The 14,998-nt window shown below is 51.9% G+C and overlaps 1 protein-coding gene across 2 annotated transcripts in view; it reads right to left on the bottom strand.

Annotated features, from left to right (window-relative positions):
- Positions 1–9,072: 9,072 nt before the first annotated feature.
- The window catches only part of MRPS27 (mitochondrial ribosomal protein S27), a 67,422-nt gene continuing 61,496 nt past the window's right edge, over positions 9,073–14,998 (bottom strand). For both annotated transcript variants that reach the window (XM_004586259.2, XM_058656347.1), the window contains 4 exons: positions 13,600–13,702; positions 11,590–11,732; positions 10,819–10,989; positions 9,073–9,446 (listed from right to left, as the gene is read on the bottom strand). In XM_004586259.2, coding sequence (XP_004586316.2) covers positions 9,150–9,446; positions 10,819–10,989; positions 11,590–11,732; positions 13,600–13,702 — 714 coding nt within the window. In that variant the 3' untranslated portion in view covers positions 9,073–9,149. The remainder of the gene's footprint in view (positions 9,447–10,818; positions 10,990–11,589; positions 11,733–13,599; positions 13,703–14,998) is intronic.

Genomic DNA, 14,998 nt, shown 5'->3' with positions numbered 1-14,998 from the left:
TCTCCACACAGCAACGGACCACAGCTCCAACGTCACGGTTCTGGACATCCCCGCTCTGAGGGGCAACAGCAGCTCCTGGGAATGCAACCTCAGGGTTCAGTGTCACGTGTGAACCGATAATAACTCCTTCCTGATCGGCGAAGTCATTCCCAGTTGCCTATTAAGACCTCCATTTGGAAGAAGTCTGATATTGATTTCCGCAGTACCACAAATCAAATCTCACATAATCCCCCTCTCAAGGCTGCTTCTCCCACTAGACTTTCATACTTCAGTCAATGGCAAACCTGCACAGCTAATCCATAATATAGTGAACACACAGCAAACACATAATTCCAATTTTTTTCAGATAGAAATGTGGCCCATTAGCATAAGTGCTGGTTACCAAATCCTAGTCCCATTCCTTCTCCCCACATACTGTTGCTAGCCTGATTTCAGAGCATCATTATGTCCTGGGTTCTTGTCACAGCCTTCTAAATCCATCTTTCTCTTTTCCAGTCCTCCCGTCATACTCTCCGTGTTGAGTATTCTATTTTCTGAAAGTGTCACATCAGATGGCTCAACACCTTCAGGCAGGTGCTGCTCCCCAAGGAAATGCCAGTGTCTTAACGAATGGGCCACATCCATCCCCTTTTACCTGTTGCCTCTCAGGTACTCTGGCTGCCATCACATGGTACTGCTGGTGTCTCTCCTTAGGTGACTTCATGGTTCTCAAGCTCACCCCAGGAGCCTTTGTGCAAAGAACACCCTCCAGGAAGGCTTTTCCTAAGCAGCCTGCTCTAAGTTGCAACCTCTCCCACTCAGCTAGCATCCTTGCTTTGTCTCATTATGACTTCCCATCGTATGACATATCACACACTTCAAGCATTCATCTCCCTCCTCAGAATGAAAATGCCACGAGGAGAGGGTATCTTCCTCCCTTCTGTTCATTGTTGTATCCTCCGTAAGTGTCGCATAGTCCCACAGAGTAGATGTCCAGCTACTGCTTGTTGAGTGAGTGAAGGAGCCAGTGGACTGTCTCAGGTTGCACACAATGTCAGAGTTGCAAAAAGGGCTCTGACACACCTTGGTTCAAACACCATCCTTGCCACATTCTGACTGTATGGGCCGGGACAATCATTGAAGTCTGTTCACTGCTCTGTACCCCGTGCATGATAATCCGTGCCCTCTAGTCTTGCTGCGAGGATGAGAGCAGGCGTTGAATTAAAATAAAAAAAAAATGAGAATTCAATGAGGCATCATTAGCATGATTTCTGCAATCAAGAGTGGGTGTGTGGCTTCTGGTAGGCCAGTTCCTGGGAAACATATCCGGGCCAGGGATTCACTGACCTATCCCTGGAGGAAACTTGTAATGGGCATGCTCGGTCCATTTCACTTGCCATTATGAGTATATTCACTTCTGAGGGTATTTGGAAGGTTGTAATGTTAACTCTACACCGATGCAGCATCCCGGCAGCCGACGCACTGAGCAGCTCTCCTGCCTCTGGGCTCATCAAAGGGATGCACTGTCCCTTGGTAAGTCTCTGAGTCCCCATCTTTGACCTAGCCATGAGAGCCTATAACGGAATTTATTTTCAGACGCTTTGGCAAGAATGCATTCATTCTTTTCTGAACACATCCAGGTTAGAACTGGAGTCTCTTAACATTTATGCCCAATAAGCACATAGCCTCAATAGTATTTGGGTTTAAATAAGGATGCCAGCTGCTCACTGCCATGGTCACAGGCACAGCCCTTGTGTTCTGCTTGGATTTCCTTATCACCCAACGGGCAGTGGCAGGCTGACAGCACAGCAGTGGCCAAGGTCAGCCAAGAGGCCCAAGGCACAGCGCAGAGGAAAGGCTGCCCTGGAGACTAAAACGCAATTTTCTCTACCTATGTAGGTAGACAGCATTCCTCTTTCCCCATTTTCTGAGGGTTTTAATCATTTATCATCTTTGGGGTTTGAACAATTGATGATAATAGATTGCCCAGGACATGTCTGTACGTGTGACTCACTGAAGTCAGACAGCGCCGTGTAACAGGTCACTCCATCCTCCTTCATTTCGGAGCCCAAGACTTTGGACGCAGTTACACTCAGACAACATTGTACAAACACGCCCTCCCACTCCCCAGTGGTCCTTGTTTAGAAAGAAAACAGCCCACGCACATCACTGTATATTTTATGTTTTCAGACATAGGAAAAAGCTAGTACTGATTATTTTTCTAGCTTGAAAAATGTCACTTGTAAATGAGATATTTGCCACCAGAATTCTTTGGTTGTATTTACATCAGCATTACAGTCTGGGATGACTTGCCCCTATGCCCAGGGCCAGGGTTTCTAACATTTGGTGCTGGAATGTTCCTTGCTGTGGGAAGCTGTCCTTAGCAGCATTCTTGGCTACTATTCAATAAGAGCCAACAACAGCCCTAGATGTGACAACCAAAAATACTTTTACAGGATCGGTGCTCAGCCTAGCAGCTATGGTGCCTGGGTCTTGCATTGAAGAGCCTGGTTAGAATCAAATCCCGGCTCAGGCTCATGCTTCTGGTTTCCTGCTAATATAGATTTTGGAAGGTGTTCGCAAAGGCTCAAGTCATTGGGTTCCTCTCACCTACATGGGAGACCCTGTGAAATCAACAAAGCAAGAAACTTCCAGACATTTGTGAATATCCCAGGGAACACAACCATTGCCAGTCAAGAGCCACAGTCCTGGCCTTACCCCGGAGGTGATTTGCAGACACAGTCCTGCTAGAGGACGGAGAGCTTTGGGGTCACAGGACTGTGCTGCCACTGCGCTAGGAGCGGGCCAGGAGCGTGCCTGGAGTTCACGCCTAGCTACCCGGTCGCCTTGTCTCTCAGCGCACATTGAGGCAAGCTCCGTCACCGCACAGGGCCCCAGCAGGAACAAGCCCAACCTAAGCCTCGTGGTTGGCTTTTCTCGCTTCTCCCATCTATGCTGTCCTCTAGGTGTGCCTTTGTGGGATCACCTCCAGCTAAGGTACTTGCCCTCAAATGTTCAACTCCTTTCACACACTGAGCAGCAAACTCCCAAACTTGTGGGGAGCGGTGTGGCCTTTTCAGGCGAATCTAGGGTTGACCCTGGCTCTCTAACTCGGAGAAGCTGACCCTGGCCTTGAGCCTTTGTTTTACTCACCTCAAAGAATGGAGCTATAAGAACAATTGTTTTCTCAGGGGTTGAATAAGATCATGCCTGTGTGAGTTGACTGAGGCACATAACCGTAAAAGATAAAAAAAAATACATTATTGGAATCTGTGGATTATGAGGTTTGTGTCATGGTGGCATAGGGTCCCAATTTTCTGTGTTGAGGCATGGGAGGGGAGGCACTGAGAAGATTCTGATACCACCCACCTCCCCCCACCAACTTCCCATCCGGTGACCATGACCGCTCTGGGCTGCAGGATTTCAAGAGGCTTCTTTGTATCACATTCACCCCCCAGTACCACATGGTTTCTAGCACCTGAATGTTCATGTTGGAAATTACAGCTCAGCTGGAAGACGTTCAGCCTGATAAAATGATTCATTTAATAAACACTTATGAGCATCCTTGAATATGGTAATGATTGCCCTCTCTTAAAAGTTACTGAGAGGGAGAGTGAGAAGTACTCTCATCTCTGGTTCACTCCCTAAATGGCCACAAGGCCCAGAGCTGGGCCAGGCTGAGCCAGGAGTGTGTGGAACTTGTTCCTGGTCTCCAACATGGGTGCAGGTACTTGGGTCAGTTCCCGCAGATTTCCTAGGTGCGCTATTAGAGAGCTGGATTGGGAGCAGAATAGCAGGGATTTGAACCGGTGCTCATACAGGATGCCGGCACTGCAGACTGACAACCTGCTGCACCCCAGTACTGGCTCCAGTGACTACACTCCACAGGGCTACAACCATTAGCAACAGGGTGCCTGTCTTCTTGGAGTTTACAGTTTGGTGCCGGGCTGGGCCTTCGGCACTGGTACACCAAATCCCGTATGAAAGTACCTGGTTCAAGTTCTGGCTCCTCCACTTCTTTTTTATTTTTTATTTATTTTTTTAAGATTTAATTTTTATTGGAAAGTCAGATATACAGAGAGGAAGATCTTCGGTCCATTGATTCACTCCCCAAGTGGCCACAATGGCTGGATCTGTGCTGATCCAAAGCCAGGAGCCTCTCCCAGGTCTGCCACGCAGGTGCAGGGTCCCAAGGCGTTGGGCCACAAGCAAGGAGCTGGATGGGAAGCGGGGCCGCCGGGATTAGAACCAGTGCCCATATGGGATCCCGGCGTGTGGAAGGTGAGGACTTTAGCCGCTAGGCTACTGTACCTGGCCCACTCCTCCACTTCTGATTCAACTTGACACTGTGAGTGTCCTAGGAGGCAGCAGATACTGGTTCAAGTACCGGAGTGTCTATCACCCACAGGAGACGCAGGTGGAGTAGCTCCCAGCCCAGGCCTGGCTGTTGCATTTGGGGAGTGAACCAGCAGACAGACGCTTTCTGTCTCTCCCTCTCTTTCTTCTGCTATTCAAATAAAATGAAAATAAACTTTAAAGTCTAGTGTTGGCCTCACCTGAATAATCAATCAAATCCATAAAATGGAGATGGGATGAACTTGAAACATGTGGACGGGGAGAGCACACGGAGCAAAGCTGCAGTACCTAGGTTGTCTTGGCAACCACGGGGAAGGACTGGATTTCAGGGAGGCAGGCCTGCTGCAGGGATGCCAGGGGCTGCAGGAAGCCACCCTGGGAAGGCTGGCGCTCCGCAGGGGCAGCAACCGCACTTCACTTTCCAAGAAGTTTGGTGATGAAAGGAAGGACTGTAACAGGAGAGGGGCAAGGCATGGAAGAACAAGAGGATTTTTTCTTTTTTTTTTTTTTTTGAGAGAATGAGATTCCCAATTAAGATTGTCTCCTGGGAAGAAAACATGAGGAAGGCATGATGCAAGACGGAAAGGAAACGCTTGGTGGTTCTGGATCAATACAGCAGGTGTGTGGTCAGAGTCGCCATCACAAAGCCTAACTTTGGAATGGGGGAAGGGCTATCTGGGAACAGGAGCGATGCTGGAGAATAACCAGGTAGGGCATCCTTCAGAAAGGACAGAGCGGGGGCAGGGGCTCCTGTTCCCAGTTCCTCGGAAAGTGTTGGGGACTTCTGCAGGGAGCAGAGCTGCGAAGGGGAAACCAGAGGATTGCCGAGTTGATGAGGACGGTCAATCTCAGCAGCCTATGAGCACAACTGTGCATACCAACGCTTCGCATGTCAGAAGCAATCACAAAGAAACTGCCCGTGTGTCAGAACAAAGTGTCCCAAACTGGGCTTTTAACGGGACTACGTTCTGTGGCTGGAGGTCAGGAACCAAGGTGCTGGGAGCAGGACCATAATCTCTCTGATGGTTCTAGGGCCATGCCGTGGCATCCCTCCACTACTCCAGTCATGGGATAGTGTTTCCTCCATGCTTGTCCACCTCCATGTCTGAATTCTGCCTTTTTAAATGTCTTAATGGGCCTGGCGTGATGGCTCAATCCTCACCTTACAAACACTGGGATCCTATATGGTACGAGATCGTGTCCTGGCTGCTCCACTTCCCTTCCCGCTCCCTGCATATCACCTGGGACAGCAGTAGAGGGGAGTCCAAACCCTAGGTACCCTGAACCCATGTAGGAGAATCGGAAGAAATGCTTGGCTTTGGATTGCTCTGCTGTTGCAGCAAATTTGGGAGTGAACCAGCGGATGATCTTTCTCTTCTTCTCCCTGTAACTGATCTCCCTTTGCAGAAATCTAATTTTTTTTAAAGTTTATTTTTACTTGAAAAAGGGAGGAGGAGACAGGGATACACATGAAAACAATCTTCCATTTGAAGATTCATGCCCCCAGTGCCCACAGCAGCTAGCCCAGGCGGAAGCCCAGCCAGCGCTGCCTCCCCGGGTGTGCGGTGGCAGGAAGCAGGACTGGAAGCAGAGGAGCCTGGACTCAAACCAGGCATTCCAATATGAGATACAAATCTCCCACAAGTGGCGACTGGACCAACTGCACCTGTCAATCAGCACCAGGCAAACTGCATGAGGTCCAACCTTAATTACCGCCTTTATGGAGACCTTATTTTCTATTACTAAAGGCAGATCTTTAAAAAAAAAGATTTATTTATTTTTTATTGGAAAATCAGATATACAGAGAGGAAGATCTTTCATCTACTGGTTCACTCCACAAGTGGCTGCAACGGCCAGAGCTGAGCCAATCTGAAGCCAGGAGCCCAGAGGCTCTTCTGGGTCTCCCATGAAGGTGCAGGGTTCCAATGCTTTGGGCTGTCCTTGACTGCTTTCCCAGGCCACAAGCAGAGAGCTGGATGGAAGTAGGGCCGCCGGGATACGAAGTGGCACTCATCTAGGATCCTGGTGCATGCAAGGCAAGGACTTTAGCCACTAGGTTACTGCGCTGGGGCTTAAGGGCAAATGTTAAGGTACTGGGGGCCAGGGCTTCAATATACCTTTTATATCATTGAAGATTTATTTGAAAGCACAGTTACAGAGGGAGACAGGTCTTTCATCTGATGGTTCATTCCCCAAAGAGTCACAATTGCTGGGCCTGGGTCAGGCTGAAGTGAGGGGTCAGGAGCTTCTTCCCATCCTCCCACACAGGTGGCAGGGGTCCAAGCCCTTGGGCCACTCTCCATTTCCTTCTCAGGCGCACTAGCAGGGAGCTGGACTGGAAGTGGAGCCATCTAGACTCGAATGGGTGTCCATATGTGGTGCTGGCATTGCAGACCGTGGGTTCACCTGCTATACAATGTCATCCCCTCAACAGATTCCCCCCCCCCCCCGGTGATGCAACTCAAGGTGGGTCTTGGATAAAGGCAGGGAGATACGATGAAAGATGTCAATGAGATCACTGTGTGGGAAAGGTGCCCAGGGGTCCAGGTTGGGAAGGGGCAGGAGGGGATAGGGCAAGCTGATTCTGCAGAAGTGTGGCCCAAGGACTGGGGATGGAGGCTTGCTTCTGACAGGTAACTGGGAGGGCAGGGGCTCACAGGGCTGGGTCCTCCCACAAAGCCAGGGTCCCCCGGGCAGCAGTAGGGGTGCATCAAAGGGAAGTGGTTGATGGTCTGAAGCTGTCAAGGACGTTGGGTGAGTGCTGCCCCTCAGGAGGTGAGGGCACAGCTAAGGGAAGATGAAGAGTTCCTGAGTGAAATGGGGGCTCCTGAGGCCTGGGGAGTAGGGAGGTTCCTGTTGGGATGGCAGCGAGGCCTCTGGGCAGGACTGGAGCATGGGGCAATAGGGTTAGAGAGGGAAGAAAATGAAGCGACAGTTCTGAGCTGAAGCATCGATCAGATGTTCACTTGGTGGCATCTGGTTACCCAGCAAAGATGTATCCTGATTCCCAACCCCCCCCAAAAGATTTATTTATTTATTGGGAAGGCAGATTTACAGAGAAGAAGACACATAAAGATCTTCCATCCACTGGCTAACTCCCCAAATGGCTGCAATGGCAGAGCTGAGCCAATCTGAAACCAGGAGCCAGGACCTTCTTCTGGGTCTCCCACACAGGCGAAGTGTCCCAAGGCTTTGGGCTGTCCTTTATTGCTTTCCTAGGCCACAAGTATGGTGCTGGGTGGGAAACTGAGCAGCCAGGACACGAAACAGTGCTTATATGGGATGGTGGAACTGCAAGGCGGAGGATTAGCCTGTTGAGCCAGTATGCTGGCCCCTCACTTCCGTCTTGAATCTTTCTCCCAACACAGGGGACTGGCTGAAAATGACCTGCTCTCGGTCAGCCTGTGTCAAAGCTGACTCTTGCTCTGGCCCGCCAGTGAGGCCCAATGTGGCTTCATCAGCGTGAAGGGCCCTGTGCTGGTGCTGCCCGTGGGGCCGCATGGAGGTCCACGCAGGGCAGGGTGGCCTCACCTCACTGCACATGAGCTCTGTCCCCAAGGCCACAGAGTGCCACCTAAACAGGGCAGTTCCACTGGTGGGAGAAAGGCTGGTGTTGCTGTGAGCATGCCATAGCTCCACCTCCAACGCCGGCATCCCACATGAGCACAGGTTTGCATCTCGGCTGCTCCACTTCCCACCCAGCTCCCTGCTTGCGGCCTGGGAAAGCAGTGGAGGACGGCACAAAACCCTGGGACCCTGCACTCACATGGGGGACCCAGAAGAAGCTCCTGGCTGCTGGCTTTAGTCTGACCCAACTCTGGCCACTGTGGCCATTGGAGGAGTGAACCAGCATATGGAAGGACTCCCTCTCTGTCTCTGTCATTTTGCATTTCAAACAATAATAATAATAACAATAATAAAAAGGCAAGGAGACACAGCCCACATGCACTTCCATAGAATTCCTGGCCCTCAACCCTGGCCACTGGAGTCACTGGGAGTGAGCCAGCTCTCCTGATGTTGCTCTGCCTTTGAAATAAAAAATTAAACAAACAAAAAAAATCTTAAAGGATTAAGTGCTTACTGTTAGTGGTGGTGCTGATGTTACAGTCTGATGGGAAGACCGAACACCTGTTACTCAAAATGCCAGTCACAGATACGCGAGAGTCCCTCTCCCCCGTGAAGAACACACTCACCCCAACAACGCCAGCACATTTATTTCCACAGGTTCTTGACAGGAGAGCACAGGCCCAAGAGATACCGGGCAGGCAACATCACGCAGCGAGCAGCTGCAGAGGGGCCCTCTCCGGCCCCTGCTCACCCTTGCTTTCTGCGGCATGGGTGTGCACAGGCTGTGCGCATGTGTACTAATGGCTCATTTCACGGGTCTGTGAGCAAGCTTTGGAAAAGATGACCCCGACATGGTGAAGGGGCACTGGCTTTCCACCACCCTCAGACACGACGGAGGGTGCCTGCAATTTGAAGTCCACAGGGCTCACACTCGGGTTTGCTCCTAAACTTCTCCGCGCACAGGCCTGGGAAGACGAGGCATAGGGGAAGGCAGAGTGTGGGCTGGTGGGAGCCCCCCCAGCCGGCTCTCGGGGGACCCTGGTCTGATGTGTCTGGGCCGGGAGGGTTGCCTCTCAGCCAGAACTTCTCCTTCACCGGTGCTGGGTGCTACTGCGTCCCAGGAGCTCCCTGAGGGTACAGAGCCGGCGCTGCACTCGGACCGCTTGCCATTTCCAGTCCCCTGCCCTTGCCGGCCTGTGGACGGGTAGTCACGGCCTGCTGACCGTGAACATCATGGTTTCTGCACCTCACGCGTCTGCTCTCAGAGCGGGAGCGGCTGCCGCCCCCTGCTGCTGGGGCTTGAGGGATGCAGAGGCCTTGGCTGCTTGCCGGGCCTGGTGCTCCTTTCTCGCGGCCTCCCTCTGTAGCTGCTCCCTCTGGATCAGCTGCACCCGCTCCTGCTGCCACTGCTGTTGCTTGAGCGCGTAGGCGGCCAGGTCCTCGGCTTCGCAGGTGGGCAGCTGCTCCTGTACAAGCTGGGTGGTCAGAGCCAGAAGGCTTTCTGACTGCACTCTGCCCAGAGCATGAAGTTTGGACTGCAAAGCCTGTCAGTAACAAGAGAAGAAAAGGGGTTGGGGTTGCAAACAGAGGAGAGTCAGTGCAAAAGGGCACACACTTGCCTGTGGAAGAGGCACGCCTTTCACCAGGGCACTGTTAGCTCTGGCCACTTTTGCTGACCCAGCCATGTCCCGGGGAGACACCACATGCTCCTCCTCCCGCTGTGCTCAGCAGCCGTGTGAGCTGTGACTTCCAGGTGTTGTTTCTTGCCCTAAGCCACCGAGACAGCACAGGCGTCACGGATCCCTACTGCTCTCTTGGTCCAGATCAAATCAAGCCGAATCAGATGCCAACAAAAATGGTGGACACCTGATGAAACTCCCCTATATTGTATTTCAGAGAATCCGAGCCACTGGCCTTCCGAGCGCTCCTTTCCACAGAGGGAGATGTCGTAGGGGGCTTCTTGCCAAAGGCCTGAGACAGCTCCTGGCAGTACCCGCTGCGTCACGAGCTTCCACCTGCTGTGCCCCTACAGGTCGGCCTGGGTATGAAATGGCAGCCCGGGAGGGTCACTGTGATATTGTTGGAAGAGTATGGCATGAAGATACAACCACGGCCTACGACACAGCCTGGCCTGCCGCAGCCAGCAGGCGGCAAGCGCCTGTCTCTCCTCCTTCTCTGAATTTCATACAAATACGTGTTTATAAGACTGCTGGCCAAGAACTGAATGCGGGCAGATGTTCTATGGGACGCAAGGGATGGGTGTGGCCACCTTGCTCAATGTGAAGGTCATGAATGGTGGTCTAGGGGGCTAAGCAGATCTTTTCTTCTGCCAAACTTGGGCAGAGTTGAGAGGAAAGATGTTGCTTCACCGGCAGTAGGTGTGCCCAGGAATGTGGCTGCCCTTCCCCGTCTTGTTCTAAGGCGAGCAAGGACTCTGCAGAAGCGCTGGGAGAAACAGCTGCTGAAAACACAACAGAACGCCCCTGGTGGTTCAGGGAGGCAGGCTTCCTGTACAACTCCTGAAGGTGTGCCTGCAAAGATCTGGCAAAGTTTATGACCATCAGCCTGCAAGTGTCACAGGGGGTCAGCTGGCACGGTGGGGCACAGTGCAAGCAGGAGGAGATGGAAGGTGCGAACACGAAGCCAGGCTTTCTGCCCTGCCTCTGCCCACGGGGCTGAGACGTCCTGCTGTCTTCCAGCGCCCCAGATGCCACACAGTCATCCAGGCCTGATCTGCTCGAGCACATCCATTCCTTTTGGAGCTACTTCCTGTGGGAGGCAGCAAACATGTAATCTGATATCTGGCTCTTAACACGCCGTGCGTGACACAATGCATGCAATACTGGCTGCCTGTCACCCCGGCACAGGAGCAGGTTTATGCAGAGCTGAGACAGCCTGCACTCCCTGCTGGCTCACCTTAAACTGTTCCAGGTACTGGGGAAGCTTGGACTGCTCGGTCTCCTCTATGTCCATGTGCTCCACCAGGTGGACAGGGCCCAGCTTGTCGTCACTTTCCTGGGGCTGCTCCTCGGCGGCCTCGGCGGCTGGAGAAGTCACGGCCTTCAGCACTGTGTCCAGCACCTCGAGCTGCAGTACACAAAGATGGTAGGGAGCATGCGTTGGGTGTTCCTGACGCTCAACGTGAGCAGGAAGATGGACAAAAACAGGACCTCGAAAACCAAGAAGTTTCCTAACACTGTAGGAAATACATATGGAGATATTTGTACACATGACAAGTACCCTATGCAGTGAATGGCACAGAAAACTTAGCATCAATTAAATGACAGATAGGGCCCAGTGCTGTAGCCTAGTGGCTAAAGTCCTCACCTTGCATGCACCGGGATCCCATTTGGGCATTGGTTCTAATCCTGGCAGCCCCACTACCAATCCAGCTCCCTGCCTGTGGCCTGGGAAAGCAGTGGACGATGGCGCAAAGCCTTAGGACCCTGTACCCACATGGGAGACCCAGAGGAGGCTCCTGGCTCCTGGCTTTGGATCAGCCCAGCCACTGCAGCCAACTGGGGAGTGAAACATCGGACGCGAGATCTTCCTCTCTGTCTCTCTTCCTCTCTGTATATCTGACTTTCCAATAAAAATAAACTGACCTTTAAAAAACAACAACAACAACAATGATAAGCAAGCTGGGAATCATGTGCCAAAGCGGAGAACAGAGTCCAATGGACCTACCGCTTCTCCGCTCAGCTTGGTGTCTTCAGGAGAGGAGGCCACCGTTGCCATCACCTGCAGGGCTCGGTCAAGGTAGCCTGGCTTCCATATCAGGGGCATGTTGTGGTACACGGCCCGCAGCCCTCGCTGCAACTCCACCTTGCCTGGGGCCAAAAGGAACAATACAGAAGGTCTGGCCACGTCACCCACCTTGTCTGCAACTAAGGCCTTGAAAAAGCACAATTGAATATGTCTCTGGCAGCTGCAGACACAGGGAAAGAGTCTTTTATCTGTACCCAGAGCCTTGCCACGCCCAGGGACCCGCCGACATTGCAGGAGGATGGAGGAGGTGATGACATTCACCGGCTCACTTTTTAAGACAAACTCGTGCCTGTGTAATCTGGGCTGGCGGAGAGCCTCAAGTGGATGTCAGGCCCCAGGGCCCCAGCAGAGGTCGTCCGACCTGCCTCTGAGTGGGAGTTCCCTGAGCAAACAAGTCAGCTGAAATCCTATTTCTGTTTCAGCAACGAAACCCTCATCCTACAGTGAAAATCTTGTCAACACAGGCAAACGCTTCCCGCCAGCAAATGCTTGACATGTTTCAAAATAACTCCAAAACAGCCGTGTCCTTAGGAAGACAGAAAAAAACCCAAACCAAAACAAACAAAAAACAAAAAAGCCAAAAAACCAACTTCCTTGTCTTCCCCCTGAATTGAGTTTTGTCAGTTGTGAAGCCCTGGTGTCCTCCTGGGCCTGGTGGATCACAGGACATGGTGGCTTCCCTCTGCACATGGAGCTGGAGATGCGGATGGCGGACGGAGGGCAGGAGAGGGGCAGCCTGCACGCCGGAGCAGAGCCCCTCCCACCTCACTGTCCAAGGTCACCCTGAGGTGCCGCATCTTCAATCTACCGCCACCTGGAGGGAGGATTTGAGCAAGCTATTGCAGGACAGAAACCGACAAAGCTGCTCAGGTGGCAGCTAATTTTAGACCTTTAAGGTGCTTGGGGCTGGACACAGTCATGTCCCCAGCTGCCACTTCCGCCAGGGCTGCAGCAGGCTCCGTGGCAAGTGCAAAGAGCTTGAGTTCTGGAGGCTGCCAGCCACCAGCAGCGGGGTCTCTGCTCAGACACAACAGAGTGAAAGTCTTCTTAGCCCTGCCCTCCTGCCCCGCAGTCCAAGAAAACGTCACAGTCCTGACTGCTCGTCAGAATGCAGGGGCAAACACATCTGGGTCAAGAGCAGGTGGCAAATAACGCACGTGAAGCTGTGATGTTTGAAGAGAGGACAGCTCTGTTGCCAAGCCAGGCTGATCAACTCTGGAATCCTCTGAGTGAGTTTGTACCAAGCTGGCATCCGGGAAGGACACACCACATGTTGGCAGAGATCAACTTCACAAGCAGCCAGCTGCTAGAGCTCAGATGACTCAGAAATCAAAGGCAGGTGGAGCCACATCTGATCCAGTGCGGGTGCCTTCCCAGACGCCCGGCTCTGTAAGGGGGCGTCGGAAGACCCTCTGCAGCCAGGCCACGATTCCTGCACAGGTGCAAGGCTGGGGCCCGCCCACACGCCACAGCACCCTGGTGCTGAGGACACTCCTTGGCTTCATCTTTCAGACCCCTGCCCGTGGTCCAATCAGATTGAGCCCCTCTCTGCTTTCCCTAAGAGCTGCTGGCTGTGCAGCTTCGCACTTACCTGAAAACAATCCCAAAGATACAGTGTAACTCTAACTCTAAGTTTACTGCTTCCTGGACTTGAGGTCTCAAGAGACAGAAAGATTTCCGTCTCCTGGCTAGTTCTTTCCACGTGAGTGTTACCTGTGGCGCCAGGCTGCCTTTCTCCTTGCCAGTGGGGAAAGGACCTAAGAACTCAAATTCTAACTCTTAGGCCGTCATTACCTACTTTTAGGTCCAGAGAGGAAGGTCGTAATTAGAATTTTCCCAACACGCTTAAATCTGACATCATTGTATTAAGAGGCAGGGAAATGCACGTGTTCTATCTTGGGAGAACAGTATTTGTAAGGCTCAGCTTACCGAGAAGTGCATAGCCGTATAGCTGGGAACTGAGACCCACTGAGTTCCGCTGCTTTAGGCCAGGAAGTAACAGGGATGCGCCAAAGTTCCTCTCCTCTTCCCACTGCAACAGAACATACCAGATCACAGTCCGGCCAAGCCCTGGACACTACACGCAAAACCGTGATCTTTAATCACATGGAAGAAAATCGCATATTAGAACACTAAGTTAAAAACTGCATATAAAATAATAAAGCCATATGCGCGTACACACATGCACAATCCAATTTTATGAATCAAAGGTATTGATGTTATAAGAAAATAGGAAAGAAACGCTTCATATGTTAACAGATTTCTGGGTTGTGACATTATAATTCTGGATTTCTTCTTTGTACATTTTCAGTGTTTTCCACATTTCTGGCGATGAGTAAGAGTTGCTTCTGAAAAAAACAAGCAGACACTTCAGACCAACGCTGCCTCGAGACGACTGGGAATGAACCATTACCCTGCGGGCCCCACGTTTACTTAAATTGCTATGGTGGTGGTGTGGGCTTGAGTTTCAAACAATCCAGCAATGATAAAAATTCTTCTCACAATGTTAAAATAAATCCCACTATTAAGCTGTTTTTAGACTGATTTACGCCTCTTTAAAAAACAAATGAGGCAATCAGAACCACTTAGTGATCATTTCTTTCAACCCAGGGTGCAAAATTATACTTCAATAAAACCGAAGCCTTTTGAGACCTGGCGATGGGGAAGGTGGGGGAGCAGTGACAGGGCCAGGAGGAGGGCTCCTGACCCCACCCCAGAGAAGGGGTGCAGTGACCCTCCTGTCCTGGGGACTAGGGGTGGGCATGGCCAGGACAGGCGTCTTGCCTCTGGTTGGAAACAGGGCGTGTTGTGGCTCAAGTGTTCCTAGGCTGGGCTTCGCACTCAGAGGTCAGGGGCCAAGCAGAGACCGAGTGAGGTCTGTAGGCTGCAATTGCAGCCAGGGTGAGCGAGGCCCGCCCCCAGGTGTTAACAGACACTCCGACCTCCGGACTGTGCACAGCCTTGGTGTGGAGTCCGTCAGCTGTTGAGGCTTTTTATAACCCTCAGAAAGGGACAGAGACCTTGCGGGGGTGGAGGGGTGTGGGTAGGGACAAAACCTCCCCATGCACTGGTGCTGCACACGTAAGTGACAGAGCCGATCACTAAGGATCAGGTGGGTAGGGGCAGACAGAAAGCACTCGACCAAGGGAGATTCAGTGCTCCCTCCCACTCAACCACAGACAAACAAGGAGCTTTAAAATCTTTTTTTTTTTTCCTACAGGGAAAACATGTGTGAGAGCATTAGGGTGTATCAGGGGCCAAACTCTTGTGCGCCACAATAACCTATGGAAGGGACGGTTATCCTCAACACACCAGCAATCACATGAGA

This window comes from Ochotona princeps, chromosome 28 (genome assembly GCF_030435755.1).
Source record: "Ochotona princeps isolate mOchPri1 chromosome 28, mOchPri1.hap1, whole genome shotgun sequence".
In the NCBI taxonomy this organism is placed as follows: Eukaryota; Metazoa; Chordata; class Mammalia; order Lagomorpha; family Ochotonidae; genus Ochotona; species Ochotona princeps.
The sequence above is the reverse complement of the archived record's forward strand: the minus strand, read 5'-3'. Positions and strand labels throughout refer to the sequence as shown.